The following is a 15,708-nucleotide window of genomic DNA, read 5'->3' as shown; positions in this document are numbered from 1 at the left end:
CAAATATGATGTCACACTTGAAACATGAGTCAAGTATGTCACATTTGCAACATGGGTCTAATATGATGTCACACTTGCAACACGAGTCAAGTATGTCACGCTTAATTGCAACATGAGTCATATAACAGAACCCCACACCCTCCCCGTGGCTTTCGTTGCGTATGGAAGTTATTTTCACGAGTGATGCGGTGTATCCTGCGGCTGTACTTTCACGAGCGAAGCGAGTGAAAGTACAGCAGAATACATCGCAACGAAAGCAACGGGGAGGGTGTGGGGTTCTGTTATTATTACATATGTTCCATACTTGATTATTTCGTATTAAAGAAAGAACGTGAAAACCGGTATGGAATTTAGGTCGGGGAACCCCATTGCCCATTGATATGTTCCAATATAAGTGTTACGCCCTAGCAGCGCGTGTCAGTGTAGAACGCGCCCGGAGAACGTGTGTCACTGTTTGTTTGAAATTAAAATAATCAGACGTCTAATCTGAGTCACTGTCCGAATAAATAACTTGACGTTTAGTTGGGACCACGGCAGAACCAGAACTTGAACTGGACAACTATGATACACAGTTTATGTTGAAGTTAAAAGTTCCGCCACAGAATTGTGCATTGGCAAACATGCCGTGCAACTGCGGTACTCCACAGACGGGATGACTTTCGTCGACAGCGGTTGTCGCTTAGCTGCACCACAGTCCTTCGTTGAGGGACTGTGGCTGCACGCTACACCTTCGTGTGTGATGTTGCTTGCTGGTCGTAGATTGACTGAGTCTTGATTACCGGTTAAAATGTTGCTCTTTTGGCGTTGGTAATTTTTATTTGGAACTGAGTAACGCCGCAACGTCGCCAGCAGAAACCTGGTATCTCGATGCTGATGGTTGCTGCTGCATAGTAATCGCTGATTTTACTGCAAGGTTTATAAAACTCAGTTTCCAGGTGGTCAACACACATTAAGTTCTCCCAATCATAGTATTCCATGTGATGTACACCTGACATGCCAAAAATGTTGTTGAACGATTTGAACTGGATAAAAATAGCAGACGAAAATGTGTTTACAAAATAAAAATAGTTTGGTAGCCAATGAAAATACCATGTTCATTTGCATATTGACCGTGAAAATATCGAAAACATTATTGCATGGGTGATATGCAAATTAGTTTGGGCCAAAATAAGTGACTGCCTAAAAGTACCATTACTGTTGTTCAAATTTCATGTCACTCGGCAAGTATATTCATGTACCCCAAGGGGAAAATATCGTACTTCTAAATATTGTTTATTCTGAAAAACTGTACTCCTGAAGGGACTACTTTGTTTGCTCTCGGACCTCATTTGCATATGGGTTGTGGAAATACCGATTTTGATTTCAGGGACGAATCAAAATAAACTGCAGTACATATGTAATAATATATGATATCACACTTACAACATGAGGCAAATATGTCACACTTGCAACACGTATCAAGTATGTCACACTTGCAACATGAGCCAAATATGATGTCACACTTGCTACACAAGTCAAATACTATGTCACACTTGCAACACAAGTCAAATACGATGTCACACTTGCAACACAAGTCAAATACTATGTCACACTTGCAACACAAGTCAAATACTGTGTCACACTTGCTACACAAGTCAAATACTATGTCACACTTGCAACACAAGTCAAATACTATGTCACACTTGCAACACAAGTCAAATACTGTGTCACACTTGCAACACAAGTCAAATACTGTGTCACACTTGCAACACAAGTCAAATACTGTGTCACACTTGCAACACAAGTCAAATACTGTGTCACACTTGCAACACAAGTCAAATACTGTGTCACACTTGCAACACAAGTCAAATACTGTGTCACACTTGCAACACAAGTCAAATACTATGTCACACTTGCAACACAAGTCAAATACTGTCACACTTGCAACACAAGTCAAATACTATGTCACACTTGCAACACAAGTCAAATACTGTGTCACACTTGCAACACAAGTCAAATACTGTGTCACACTTGCAACACAAGTCAAATACTATGTCACACTTGCAACACAAGTCAAATACTGTGTCACACTTGCAACACAAGTCAAATACTGTGTCACACTTGCAACACAAGTCAAATACTATGTCACACTTGCAACACAAGTCAAATACTATGTCACACTTGCAACACAAGTCAAATACTATGTCACACTTGCAACACAAGTCAAATACTGTGTCACACTTGCAACACAAGTCAAATACTGTGTCACACTTGCAACACAAGTCAAATACTGTGTCACACTTGCAACACAAGTCAAATACTGTGTCACACTTGCAACACAAGTCAAATACTGTGTCACACTTGCAACACAAGTCAAATACTGTGTCACACTTGCAACACAAGTCAAATACTGTGTCACACTTGCAACACAAGTCAAATACTGTGTCACACTTGCAACACAAGTCAAATACTGTGTCACACTTGCAACACAAGTCAAATACTGTGTCACACTTGCAACACAAGTCAAATACTGTGTCACACTTGCAACACAAGTCAAATACTGTGTCACACTTGCAACACAAGTCAAATACTGTGTCACACTTGCAACAAAAGTCAAATACTATGTCACACTTGCAACACAAGTCAAATACTGTGTCACACTTGCAACACAAGTCAAATACTGTGTCACACTTGCAACACAAGTCAAATACTGTGTCACACTTGCAACACAAGTCAAATACTGTGTCACACTTGCAACACAAGTCAAATACTGTGTCACACTTGCAACACAAGTCAAATACTATGTCACACTTGCAACACAAGTCAAATACTGTGTCACACTTGCAACACAAGTCAAATACTGTGTCACACTTGCAACACAAGTCAAATACTATGTCACACTTGCAACACAAGTCAAATACTGTGTCACACTTGCAACACAAGTCAAATACTATGTCACACTTGCAACACAAGTCAAATACTGTGTCACACTTGCAACACAAGTCAAATACTGTGTCACACTTGCAACACAAGTCAAATACTGTGTCACACTTGCAACACAAGTCAAATACTGTGTCACACTTGCAACACAAGTCAAATACTGTGTCACACTTGCAACACAAGTCAAATACTGTGTCACACTTGCAACACAAGTCAAATACTGTGTCACACTTGCAACACAAGTCAAATACTGTGTCACACTTGCAACACAAGTCAAATACTGTGTCACACTTGCAACACAAGTCAAATACTGTGTCACACTTGCAACACAAGTCAAATACTGTGTCACACTTGCAACACAAGTCAAATACTGTGTCACACTTGCAACACAAGTCAAATACTGTGTCACACTTGCAACACAAGTCAAATACTGTGTCACACTTGCAACACAAGTCAAATACTGTGTCACACTTGCAACACAAGTCAAATACTGTGTCACACTTGCAACACAAGTCAAATACTGTGTCACACTTGCAACACAAGTCAAATACTGTGTCACACTTGCAACACAAGTCAAATACTGTGTCACACTTGCAACACAAGTCAAATACTGTGTCACACTTGCAACACAAGTCAAATACTGTGTCACACTTGCAACACAAGTCAAATACTGTGTCACACTTGCAACACAAGTCAAATACTGTGTCACACTTGCAACACAAGTCAAATACTGTGTCACACTTGCAACACAAGTCAAATACTGTGTCACACTTGCAACACAAGTCAAATACTGTGTCACACTTGCAACACAAGTCAAATACTGTGTCACACTTGCAACACAAGTCAAATACTGTGTCACACTTGCAACACAAGTCAAATACTGTGTCACACTTGCAACACAAGTCAAATACTGTGTCACACTTGCAACACAAGTCAAATACTGTGTCACACTTGCAACACAAGTCAAATACTGTGTCACACTTGCAACACAAGTCAAATACTGTGTCACACTTGCAACACAAGTCAAATACTGTGTCACACTTGCAACACAAGTCAAATACTGTGTCACACTTGCAACACAAGTCAAATACTATGTCACACTTGCAACACAAGTCAAATACTATGTCACATTTGCAACACAAGTCAAATACTACAGTACTCATTTCGCCCAACCTCCCGCCCGCTTCCGGATTTCGATCGCTTTTTTTTCGCTCGCTTTGTTCAATTCGACTGTGCAATTTCCGCTTTTTTTTCGACCGCGCAAATCCGGAAGTATCCGCTCGTGCAATCGCTCGCTCGCTCACCTGACAGCGCAACCGCCCGCATTTACAGTTCATTACCTACTGTTTCATGTACAAGTGTATCATTTTTGTTTTTATGATGTTAAAATAAGAATAAATACAATCAGAAATTTATAGAACGACCGTTGAAAAAAATACGGTGGATCACACAGCCATATAAAATTGGTAATAATACATACGCGTAGTAATAATGTCCACCATAAACAAGATCGAACCAAACATGTGAAATCAAATACGATACTGACACAGACACAACTAATATGAAATAAAACCATTCTATTTTTGGTGGAGAGCGAAAAATGTCTACTGTAGAGTACGGTATTCGTTGAGTAACCGTGTGTACGGTGACGGTTGTCATGCACGCGCTTGGTTTGGGTTTAACACGGTTCAAGTTGTAGTTATGTTAAAATCCGTGGCACCTATAACAATTGAAGAATATCTGCAGGAATATTAAGACTGTGAAAAAAACGTCTGATCGATTGTTATAGAATGACTAGTGTACAATTTGTCAAACAAATACAATACTTGCAAATGTAATGTCGGCCAGCGCCCATCTTACTTGTCCGAAGTTGTCGAAGCCGACATCACTGGAGATCGCGTTTTTTAACTAGGCGGCTGGCAAGCGGACTAACACGTTACATAAACCAGTTGAATTACAATTGTGGTTTTTATTTTTGCGCCCAATGTCTCGTTATAAAATAAAGGATTCAAGTTTTGCAGGGTATTCCGTTTTTTGCAAACTCTGGGCGAAATACTTTCATGAGCTGTACGTAGTTCACTTACAGCCAAAACAAAGTCAGCTTGGACATTAAGTTGTGAGACGCGACAAAACAAACGCTGCCAGTGATAGATTACGTGAATAAAAGAACAAAATAAACGCAATCAAAGGCGCCGACCACACGCTTTGGAAATAAATAGAACGCGTTGCTAAGAGGAATCGCACCTGCATCTCGACGATGTCTCCGGTCATGAGCAGGGTTTGCCGTGTCTTAGAAAATTGAAAGTTAAAAAGGAATCAGTGTCGGGGAACCATTCACAATGTTTGCATGAAAAATCCCACGCGAAAGCGTTTTTTTTCCTGTTACAAACACTATGGTACCTGAATCCCGGTTAATTCATAAATATGAATCGGTAAGGGTCAATTTCCTGCAATCCTTCAAAATTAAATTTGCCTCCGAAAATCTTTCTAACGATGAGCTGGAAGATTGCCATAATTGAGTGCCACCATTTCTGTTCTAAGATTTATTCAGTATAATAATACAAATGTTCACCCCAACAGAGGTGGACATACAGTTTTAGCGACCCGAAAAGCTCATTGTCAACCGAGGCGAAGCACTACGATAAAGACTTTCCGTTCCTAATGAATAATAATACGAAAAAAACTTCTCGTTCCCGACATTATGGAATTCTTTCGTTTTGGGGGAAAAAACCTGAAAAAAAACTGATTTTGACAAAATAATTTAGAAATTGATATTAAGAATAATTCATAACGAAATCTATTTCATATGTACCCATAATTTTTTTTCATAATTACTGATTACACACGAATATTACAGAAAAAAATAATTAGCTATATTATCTATATTTGTGCCTTTTATTTGTCTTGAATCGTGACTGAAAGGAGCTAGATGAAATTACAAACTATGTAGTTGTTCGACAACTCGTGTATGAACAACAATTTTAATAAATATGATTTTACTTGGTAAAATTACTGTATTTTTCTACATAAAAACAAAAGAATTTCACAATGTCTTTGTTATCATAGCGTTGTTGGTAGTAGTTGAAAATGATACATCCACGTGAACCTGCTTATATGAGATTGAAGGAGTCTCTGTTTTCAACAGCCGTATACATCTAACTGCGTCATCGCTAAGTTTCCTTGTGGACCACGAGCTCTGTTCCTTGTTTGCACGTTATCATGTTCACACAATCGCAGACATTATTTGTAAGGGTGCCCTTTGAAATGGCACATTTTCTCGATGTTTTAGCGAGTACTCAGCGGGTATATGGCTTGTTCTCACATCAGCATAATTTTCCTCGAGTTCACTCATCGCTTTCCCACATGCACTTCTCATTCTTTGCTGCTAACTTTTTTTGCACTCTAATATGGTGTTGTTTTTGTCTTTCTAAACATCAAGTTCATTTTTGACATTCAACGAGATCGCTTGAATTTTGAATTTGATGACGGTTCGAATTTATCCACTTTTACAGTGATCAACATTGCGTTCGAGTAGAGTTACTAGTAATTACAAGCCTGATTTACATTTTTCTTGCGGTGTTTTTCGTCAATGTATTAAATATAAGTGCTTTGGGAAATAACATAATTATACTTATTGCGCGAGTGAAAGAGTTTGGTGAGACTGTCACAACACGTTTTATTTATTTCCAACGCGCGTGGTCGGCACATCTGATTGCGTTTATTTTGCATTTTTGTTTTCAAAATATATCACTGGCTGCGTTTGTTTTGTTTTCCTCAACAAATTAACTGTTCCGAGATCTCTTTCATTTTTCCTCCGGCTGCTGCCAATCCAATAATTCATCGCCGCATGTACTCAGACAAGTGATTAATCGTCACAGTCATTATACTAGTAGTTTAAGTCCAATTGATTTGTAGAAATTCAGCTATGAGATAATTATATGTGCAGTTTTGTTTTGCGCACCCAGACACGAGCAAAAGTTAACCAATAGATTTTCTGAACTACAGCATTCATATTACTTATGCAAATTGAGTAAGGGTCATAGTGTGAGTTGCGTTCAAAAATAACAAAGTGTCAAATTATTTTGAGCGCCGTTTGGAATAAATTTAGTCAAAATCACACACAGAAACACACACACAACACACAAATACTAGTACTCAATACATATCGCGATTGACCAGTTATATAGCTGCTTGAACTACACGCACAAGGACGTAAATATGTAAATACAGTTCACAGTTTGACTTGCAAAGCAAACGTTACAATGTGTCAAGTGATTTGAAGGTGTTTTTGTTCCAAAACAGAGAAGCAATAGGCGTTGTGTTTTGAATCGTCATTAAAACCTAAATTTATTACGAATAAAAACTTAAGTTTATACATACAATGTACGATCATTGTTACTCCAGCGGTCGGCTGGCAAGCGGACGATGTTTCTGAAGCCAGCCATAGCAGGAGTGAGCAAGCGAATAAAAGCGAGCGGAAAAAAAAGCGGTCGGTTTCCGGTCGGAAAGCAGCGAGCGGTCGGAAATTAAGCGATAAGCGGTCGAGAAAAAAAGCGATAAAAGCGAGAGGTTGGGCAGAATGAGTACTGTATGTCACACTTGCAACACAAGTCAAATCATTGCATCCACTGCCTCTAAATAGTTAGGCCACATCACATTGTAACATACCCACCAGTTTGGAAGAAAATTTATTTTAAGTTAATTCCTACATAAATTAGTTACAAGAACTGAAGGTGATGCTCCAACCTCTGACCAGCCGCAACCAGCTAATCTGACTGAGACAGATTCTCATGTGGAAAAACAGAGTCAACAAGAGATAAAAAAAGGTATAGTTTCACCTTCAGAATGCCTTACTTGCTCACATTTAATTGAACAAACAAATTGATTAACACAATAAATCATGTAATACCATTATTTGCTTGTACTGAACAACTTCTCTTCCTTAAAAGGAATTCTACAAATAATATATGAGATATAATATAAAAGTATTCAACTTGGATAAACAGGAAAACATATTTACCTAGTTTCACTTCTTTTTTTTTACCTTGTCTGTATCATTGTAGATGAACGACAAGGTATATAAAGAAAAAATGTCTCTTTGTTGTTGTCGTCGTCGACTCCACCTTAAAACTTATCCACAAATACTATTGCCGATAGGAACATGCAACCAACACTACATTAATGTTTTCACATAAAGTATATTACCAAAATATGAAGCCCTTATGTACAGACCCGCCAGAAAGTATTTATGCACCACACTACACGCAGCTACTACCTACAATATCATACAATAAAATAAACTTAATAACGGTTTGAATAAATATATTTATATATCTAATAAAATATGTGTTTTTACACACAATAAAAACAACAAAATTGTCATTGTCATGCAGGATTGAATAAAAACTGCAGTCTGAACGAAACAGTGAAATAACGTTCAAATTCTCTATGGAGAATACTGTGTAAACGCAAGCTTAAAGTTGTCGAAAAGATATCCTTACTCTTGTTGATTATTTAGAAAATTCCTCACTGCCAATGCTGTGTGAACGGGGGCATTATCCTGTTGGAAATGAAAATTGGGTCCAACGAGTCTTAGTGCCGACGGTATCTTTTCGTTTTGCAGGATATCCAAATATTTCCATTGGTTCATGGTCGTCGGTACACGGTCCAGCGACCCAAAGCCGGTAGCCAAAAAACATCCCCGCACCATGACGCTACCACCACCAAATTTTATTGTAGGTTTAATGCATTTCAGCTCGTACTCTTTACTCCGACCAGATAACTTGAGCCAACTGTGCCGGAGTCCAGTCAATGTGTTGGCAAATAGCAACTGCGCTGCGATGTGTCAAGGTTGTAAGGTTGTAGTTTTGGTTTCTTTTTAGCAACACAGCCACAAAGATTACCATCCTTATATAGTCTTGATTTTATAGTGCTTAAAATTGTCACGCAAATCACGGGCGGTGTGAAACCGATTCGCTAAACTAGACCTGATGAGTAGCCGGTCTTCGGTTGCGCTGTACGCCTTGGTTGACCTGATCGATGACGATTGCTCATACTACCTCGCAGACGAAGTTTTCGCAGGTTAAAACGTATGGAGCCTTCAGAAATTCCCAGTCTTCTTGCAATTTCCCTATTAAAAACTCCTTCTGTATACAGTGCTTCAATGTTCCCTTTAGTAAATTCTGACCATTCCCCAACTTTCGGCATGGCTCAATGTTTGTAAATAAAAATTATGTATCTGACACTATGACCTCGATAGGAATATTCATGAACTAAAACTGACAGGTATTCCTGCCCAGAAGCGCGTGTTGAAATAATTTCAGCTTCTCAATTGGTTCAAATTCGCATGAGAAAGGACACGACTATCGCATATGTTTTATGGCGCGAAGTTTTAATGAGATGCAAATGCTATGCAAATGAGCGCGCTCCCATAGAGTTAACCATGGGGATTTCCGCTCACTGAAAAAACGTCTACATACAAAAAAACTAAACACAAATCAACCATTTTACTTTGACTAAAATGCACTAGTTCTTCTTAAATTTAGTATATTTTAAAGTCAACACATGTTACACGGAATTGTTATTTTTAGTTACGAAACCGATCAAATGACAGGTGCGTAAATACTTTCTGGCGGGTCTGTATTTCTACATACCATAGCAATTGTTTTTGTTCCTTTGTTTATGTGCTCAAATGTAAATACCAGTCTATGGTCAATATAAGTAGTATTTCTATATTTTGGAGATTGTGCTTCTAATAAAGATTCCTTGGGTGGACAGGCCTTTCTCAGATTTGTTTTATGGATGTGCTATTTTGACAGTCAGGTCACTTATCTAGGAGTGTTTGTATGTTTGTCTTGCAATTTATGATCATTTCACATGAACTTAATTCTCTATTAACTACCTTTATTTCATATCACCATGGTTACATTAAATTTTGATTCAGGTTATGATGTGTTAGGAACTCTTGGAATAACAAACTCCAAAAAAAGATATCTCATTACATATGATGAAATAAGAAGACGGATTAGCAAACCAGAAAGTATGAGTGAGAATGGATTATGTACTTATCTAAAGGTAAGGGAGATCAATAGATAGTTGGAATAATATTAGAATTAAGAAATGGTGTTGGATTAAATGGGATTGTGATTGGATCGAATGGGATTAATTATATAATGGTAAGATTGTATAAAATATTATGATTGCATGGGATAAGGATGGGTTGATAGGGTTGATTTGGATGATAATTAGCCCATGTTCGGACATTGTCCGAAAATGAGGACTTATGGATTGACCTCTGTGCGTCCATGTGTTTGTGTGTGCATGCGTGCGTCCGGACCTGTATCTTAGACATGCCTGGAACAATTACATTCAAACTTCACACATACATCATGCATAATATTATTCATATGCACATCAATTTGTTTAACGATTCAAGATGGCCGAATGGCAGCCATTTTTGTACTGAAAATTCATCAAAATCAAGCATTTCTTGGCTGTTTACAGATGAATGTTGTTTATACATTGGACATTGTAGGACCTTGTTTATCAGATATGATTCAGAATGGCTGACTGGCAGCCATTTTGTTTTAATGAATGTGGTTCTAGTGCCATATCTCTGACTTGCTTTGACTGATTATGTTCAAATTTTAAATATTCATTGTACATCATGTCATAGATATACAGATATATTGGTTTGAAGATCCTATTAAAAATGGCCAAATGGTGGCCATTTTTGTGCTAAAAAAATCATCAAATATCAAACATTTCTGGCATTTATGGATGGATTTTGTTCAAATTTGGTACATACATTAGACATTATGGGTTCTTGATTCACGTCATTTTTAGTCCCCGTTCAGGCGCAGCCTGAAAAGGGGACTTATAACTCTGGTTATGTCAAATGTCAAATGTCCATTTTCCGTTTTCCATATTCCTTTTTCCCGTCTCCAACATTTTCTCAGAAATTCTACAGCAGATATCGGTGAAACTTGGCAGGTTGATGAACATGTCCCCTCCGAGTATGCACGTAATTTTTTTTACAGATCTGAAAATCCCAAGTGGGTCTTTTTCACGATTTTCATCAAAAAATACCTCTCCCGGCAACATTGACAGAACGTCTGCGCATGCTCAGAATAAATTAATTACTGTAAAATACTTTATTTTCGCTTGCAACATTTTTTTGCTATTTTCGCTGAAGGAATGTTTCAGTTAAAATAAAATCCAGCGAATATACCCTTTTCTTATATTTTAGTCAACTTGTCAAAAATCAATGAAAATAAATTCAATACAAAACACCCAGAAAGTCTTTTTCAGCGAATGATAATTCCAGCTGAAATAAAATATTTTACAGTAGATTAGATCTGTGAGTAATGCTGCTGTTATATTACGGCACGTGAATTCTCCATTGCGTGCAATTTATTATAGTACTGTTTATACATGTATTCTGTTCGGCTCAGTGGTCTCATTCACTAGTTACTAGAAGAACTAGTAACCTTATTTGATTTCAAGAACTTCAAGAAGGCGGCATAAGAGACGTGTTTGCAAAGGTAAGTTTTCCAGTTTATTGGGGTACGACTGGTGTACATTTCGTGACGTACGGACGGACGTGAATATTATGATTGCCAGCTTTATATTCTTGTGAAAAACCAAAAAAAAAAAAGCAAACAATTGTCTCTAATCTACGAAAATAGTTTGTGAATTGTATACCCTGTCAAATTATTGTACACGAACGATTAATTCACGAGGACATAGTTTTCAAGTACCGGTAAATTGTTTTCCGGTCTCTTGCTTGTGTAGCGATTTCCGAAATATTCACAACTCGGGGGGGGGGGGGATTTCCCTGTGTCGATCAATTTATTCATTATCTAATAGCAGGTTGCCTATGATTATATTTGTATTTTTTTATGTTGTGAGCATTGAACTGTTAGTTGCAATGAAGATTTTGCCGATCTTGTGCGATTCAACATGGCGGATGTACCATGAAGGCGCGACAATGTCATATAAATCATTATTGGATAATTATCGTCTAATAAAATCTAATGAAATTCTGGCAGAGATGTCTAACTTAGACATTTTTAGACGATATTATCGATAATATCGGAGAAAAACGAACTCTCCCAATAGTTGCCCAGACAGACCTGTCTAACTTAGACATTTTTAGACTTGTTTAGACATTGTTAGACGATATTATCGATAATATCGGAGAAAAACGAACTGTCCCAATAGTTGCCCAGACAGACCTGTCTAACTTAGACATTTTTAGACTTTTTTAGACATTGTTAGACGATATTATCGGAGAAAAATGAACTGCCGCAATAGTTGCCCAGACAGACCTGTCTAACTTTTTCTCCGATATTATCGTCTAATAAAGTCTAAAGTTAGACAACCATGTGCGGGCAACTATTGGGTAAGATAGTTTTTATCCGATATTATCGAAATTATCGTCTAAGGATGTCTAAGTTAGACACCCATACCCACCGGGAACCTTGTCATATTACATTTTATCGGTAATGGGACATGCGAGACGTATATTTGCTAACTTGTTTCCATTGTTTCGGTGTTTTTGGTGGGAAATGCTTTGAAGCCGAAAGGAAGGAAGACAACTCTACGGCCGTTACGTAAAAACCCAACATACTCGTGTAAGAATTAACTATACTTTATTCCGCATTACGAATAAATAGCCATGGAAATATTTTCCTATGTTCATGGAGACAATAGTAGTTAACACATTTTATCTATCTATTAAAGTACGTAAATAAACTTTTTATTTATACTCTACGCGGCAAGTCGTGAACTAAATTGCACTATTACACTTTTTTGTTATGTTTTCACTGAGACAATAGTAGCATTAACACATTTTACATTTTATCTATCTATTAAAGTACGTAAATAAACATTTAGTTTATACTATACGTGACATTGTTATATACTTCTGTTAAGTCCGCCACTAGCGCAATCCGATCGTTCTTGAGTAAATATATTTCGTTACGCTGTCAGTTGTCAAGGATTATTTGTTTATACTTAGAAAGATAAAGTATTTGTTGAGGTTTATAATTAATTAATTCTGTAATTTATATTCAAATTAACTGAACGTGGGAAAGGTAAAATTAAGTCATACCCTTCGAATGTTTTCAACGTTCAACGTAATGCTTGGATGCATTTTTTTTTAATTATAATCAGTGGACGCACGTTTCGGCTATACTAATACGTGGAATATAATTTTCAGACTAAAAAAAATCCTGGATGATTATAATAAAACATTTATTTCTCGACAAATCGCTGTCCGGGTAAATTACCTTTTTTTAGTAGTTTATGCCACTATAAATTTTTAGACATTGTTAGACGATATTATCGATAATATCGATATTATCGTCGTCGTCCGTCGTCCGTGTCAATGTTTTACTTTTTTGACTTCTTCTTGAAAACTACAAGCCTGAATGCTTTGATACTTGGTGTATATGTACCTTGGGTAGACCTCTCTTAGGTTTGTTCATTTCATGTTGATATCTTCAATTCTCTAATTTTGGTGAATATTTTTGTCATTTTTGGTAAAAAGTGATATTTTCAACTTCTTGTTAAAAACCACAAGTCTGATTGCTTTGATATTACATATATAGGTACTACGTACATGTGGACCTCTCTCAGATTTGCTCATTTTGTGATGATGTCTTCAATTCTCTAATTTTGGTGAATATTTTTGTAATTTTTGGTAAAAAGTGATATTTTCGACTTCTTGTTAAAAACCAATAGTTCAATTGCTTTGATATTACATATTTAGATACTACATGTAGACCTTTCTCAGATTTGTTCGTTTCATGATGATATCTTCGATTCTATAATTTTGGTGAATATTTTTGTCATTTTTGGTAAAAAGTGATATTTTCGACTTCTTGTAAAAAAACCAATAGTCTGATTGCTTTGATATTACATATATAGGTACTACATGTGGACCTCTCTCAGATTTGTTCATTTTGTGATGATATCTTCGATTCTATAATTTTGGTGAATATTTTTGTCATTTTTGGTAAAAAGTGGTATTTTCGACTTCTTGTAAAAAACCAATAGTCTGATTGCTTTGATATTACATATATAGGTACTACATGTGGACCTCTCTCAGATTTGTTCATTTTGTGATGATATCTTCAATTCTCTAATTTTGGTGAATATTTTTGTCATTTTTGGTAAAAAGTGGTATTTTCGACTTCTTGTAAAAAACCAATAGTCTGATTGCTTTGATATTACATATATAGGTACTACATGTGGACCTCTCTCAGATTTGTTCATTTTGTGATGATATCTTCAATTCTCTAATTTTGGTGAATATTTTTGTCATTTTTGGTAAAAAGTGATATTTTCGACTTCTTGTTAAAAACTGCAAGTCCGATTGCTTTGATACTATACATATTGTTCATTTTCTAATGATGTCTTCAGTTCTTTAATTGAAATGTGCATTGCTAACAGCGGAGCTATCTCAGCCGATAGGCTGCTTGTTTTGTTCCACCGTTATCTCAAGAACCACTAATCAAATTTTGGTGAAACTTGGTACATAGATGCTCTGGGATAATGCGCAGAGTTGATTAGGTTTTGGTAAAAATCTATGAATATTAATTACCTAATTTGCATGATAATTAACTGATTTCAAGCTGTTCCATGACTGTTCCACTGATATTTGAAAAACCACTCATTGAATTTTGATGAAACTTGGCACAGGGATGCTCTGAACCAATACGCAAATTTGATTAGTTTTGGGTAAAAATCTATATATATTAATTACCTAATTTGCATGATAATTAACTGATTTTAAGTTGTTCTATGACTGTTCCACTGATTTTTGAAGAACCACTCATTGGATTTCAATGAAACTTGGCACATGGATGCTCTGAACTAATGCGCAGATTTGATTAGTTTTGGGTAAAAATCTGTTAATATTATTAATTACCTAATTTACATAATGATTAATCAATTTTCGGCTTTTCCACTGATATCTCAAGTACTAATCATAACATTTCAATAAAACTTGGTACATAGATGTCATATGACACTGCGCAGACCTGGTAGTGTTTAGGGTAATATCAGTACATATTAATTACCTAATTTGCATAATTAATTTTCAGCTTTTGATATTTCGAGTAGTAATGATCACATTTCAATGAAACTTGGTACATAGTTACTTGAGGACTGTGCAGAGACCTAATTAGTTTTTGGGTAAATATTTGTGCATATTAATCACCTTATTAGCATAATTAGTTAATTTTCAGCTTTTCACTTGATATCTCAAGTACTAATCATCACATTTCAATGAGACTTGCGACATTTTCTAGGACTATGCAGAGACCAGATTAATTTTGGGATAAATAAGTGTGCCTATTAATTACCTAATTTGCATAATGAGTTAATTTTTTGCTGTTCTATGGCTGTTGCACTGATGTCTACAAACCACTCATTGGATTTCAATGAAACTTTTAAAGATTACCCATCACATTTCAATGAACCTAGGACTATACACCATATTAGTTTTTGGTAAATATGTACATGTGTTGTATGCTTCTTAATCACTTAATTAACATAATTAATTAATACTGATATCTCAAGTATTGATCATCACATTTGAATAAAACTTGGTACATAAATGCTTTAGGACAATAGGCAGCCTGATTAATTTTGGGTTAAAATCTGTTCATATTAACTCTCTAATTAGCATAATAATTAATATTTTTTGAGTTCTAATCACATTTCAATGAAACTTGGTACATTGTGCAGACCTTATTAGTCCCCGTTCGGACGCAGTCCGAA

The 15,708-nt window shown here is 36.4% G+C and overlaps 1 protein-coding gene across 1 annotated transcript in view; it reads left to right on the top strand.

The window, feature by feature from the left end:
- The window catches only part of LOC144343241 (uncharacterized), a 38,587-nt gene that overhangs the window by 9,751 nt on the left and 13,128 nt on the right, over positions 1-15,708 (top strand). The window contains exons 3-4 of the mRNA XM_085499908.1: positions 7,638-7,745; positions 9,863-9,993. Of these exons, the coding sequence (XP_085356034.1) occupies positions 7,638-7,745; positions 9,863-9,993 (239 nt within the window). The remainder of the gene's footprint in view (positions 1-7,637; positions 7,746-9,862; positions 9,994-15,708) is intronic.

The sequence above is a fragment of the Saccoglossus kowalevskii genome, chromosome 6, assembly GCF_978046115.1.
Source record: "Saccoglossus kowalevskii chromosome 6, keSacKowa6.1, whole genome shotgun sequence".
Taxonomy (NCBI): domain Eukaryota; kingdom Metazoa; phylum Hemichordata; class Enteropneusta; family Harrimaniidae; genus Saccoglossus; species Saccoglossus kowalevskii.
This window is presented reverse-complemented; position numbering and strand designations above follow the sequence as displayed.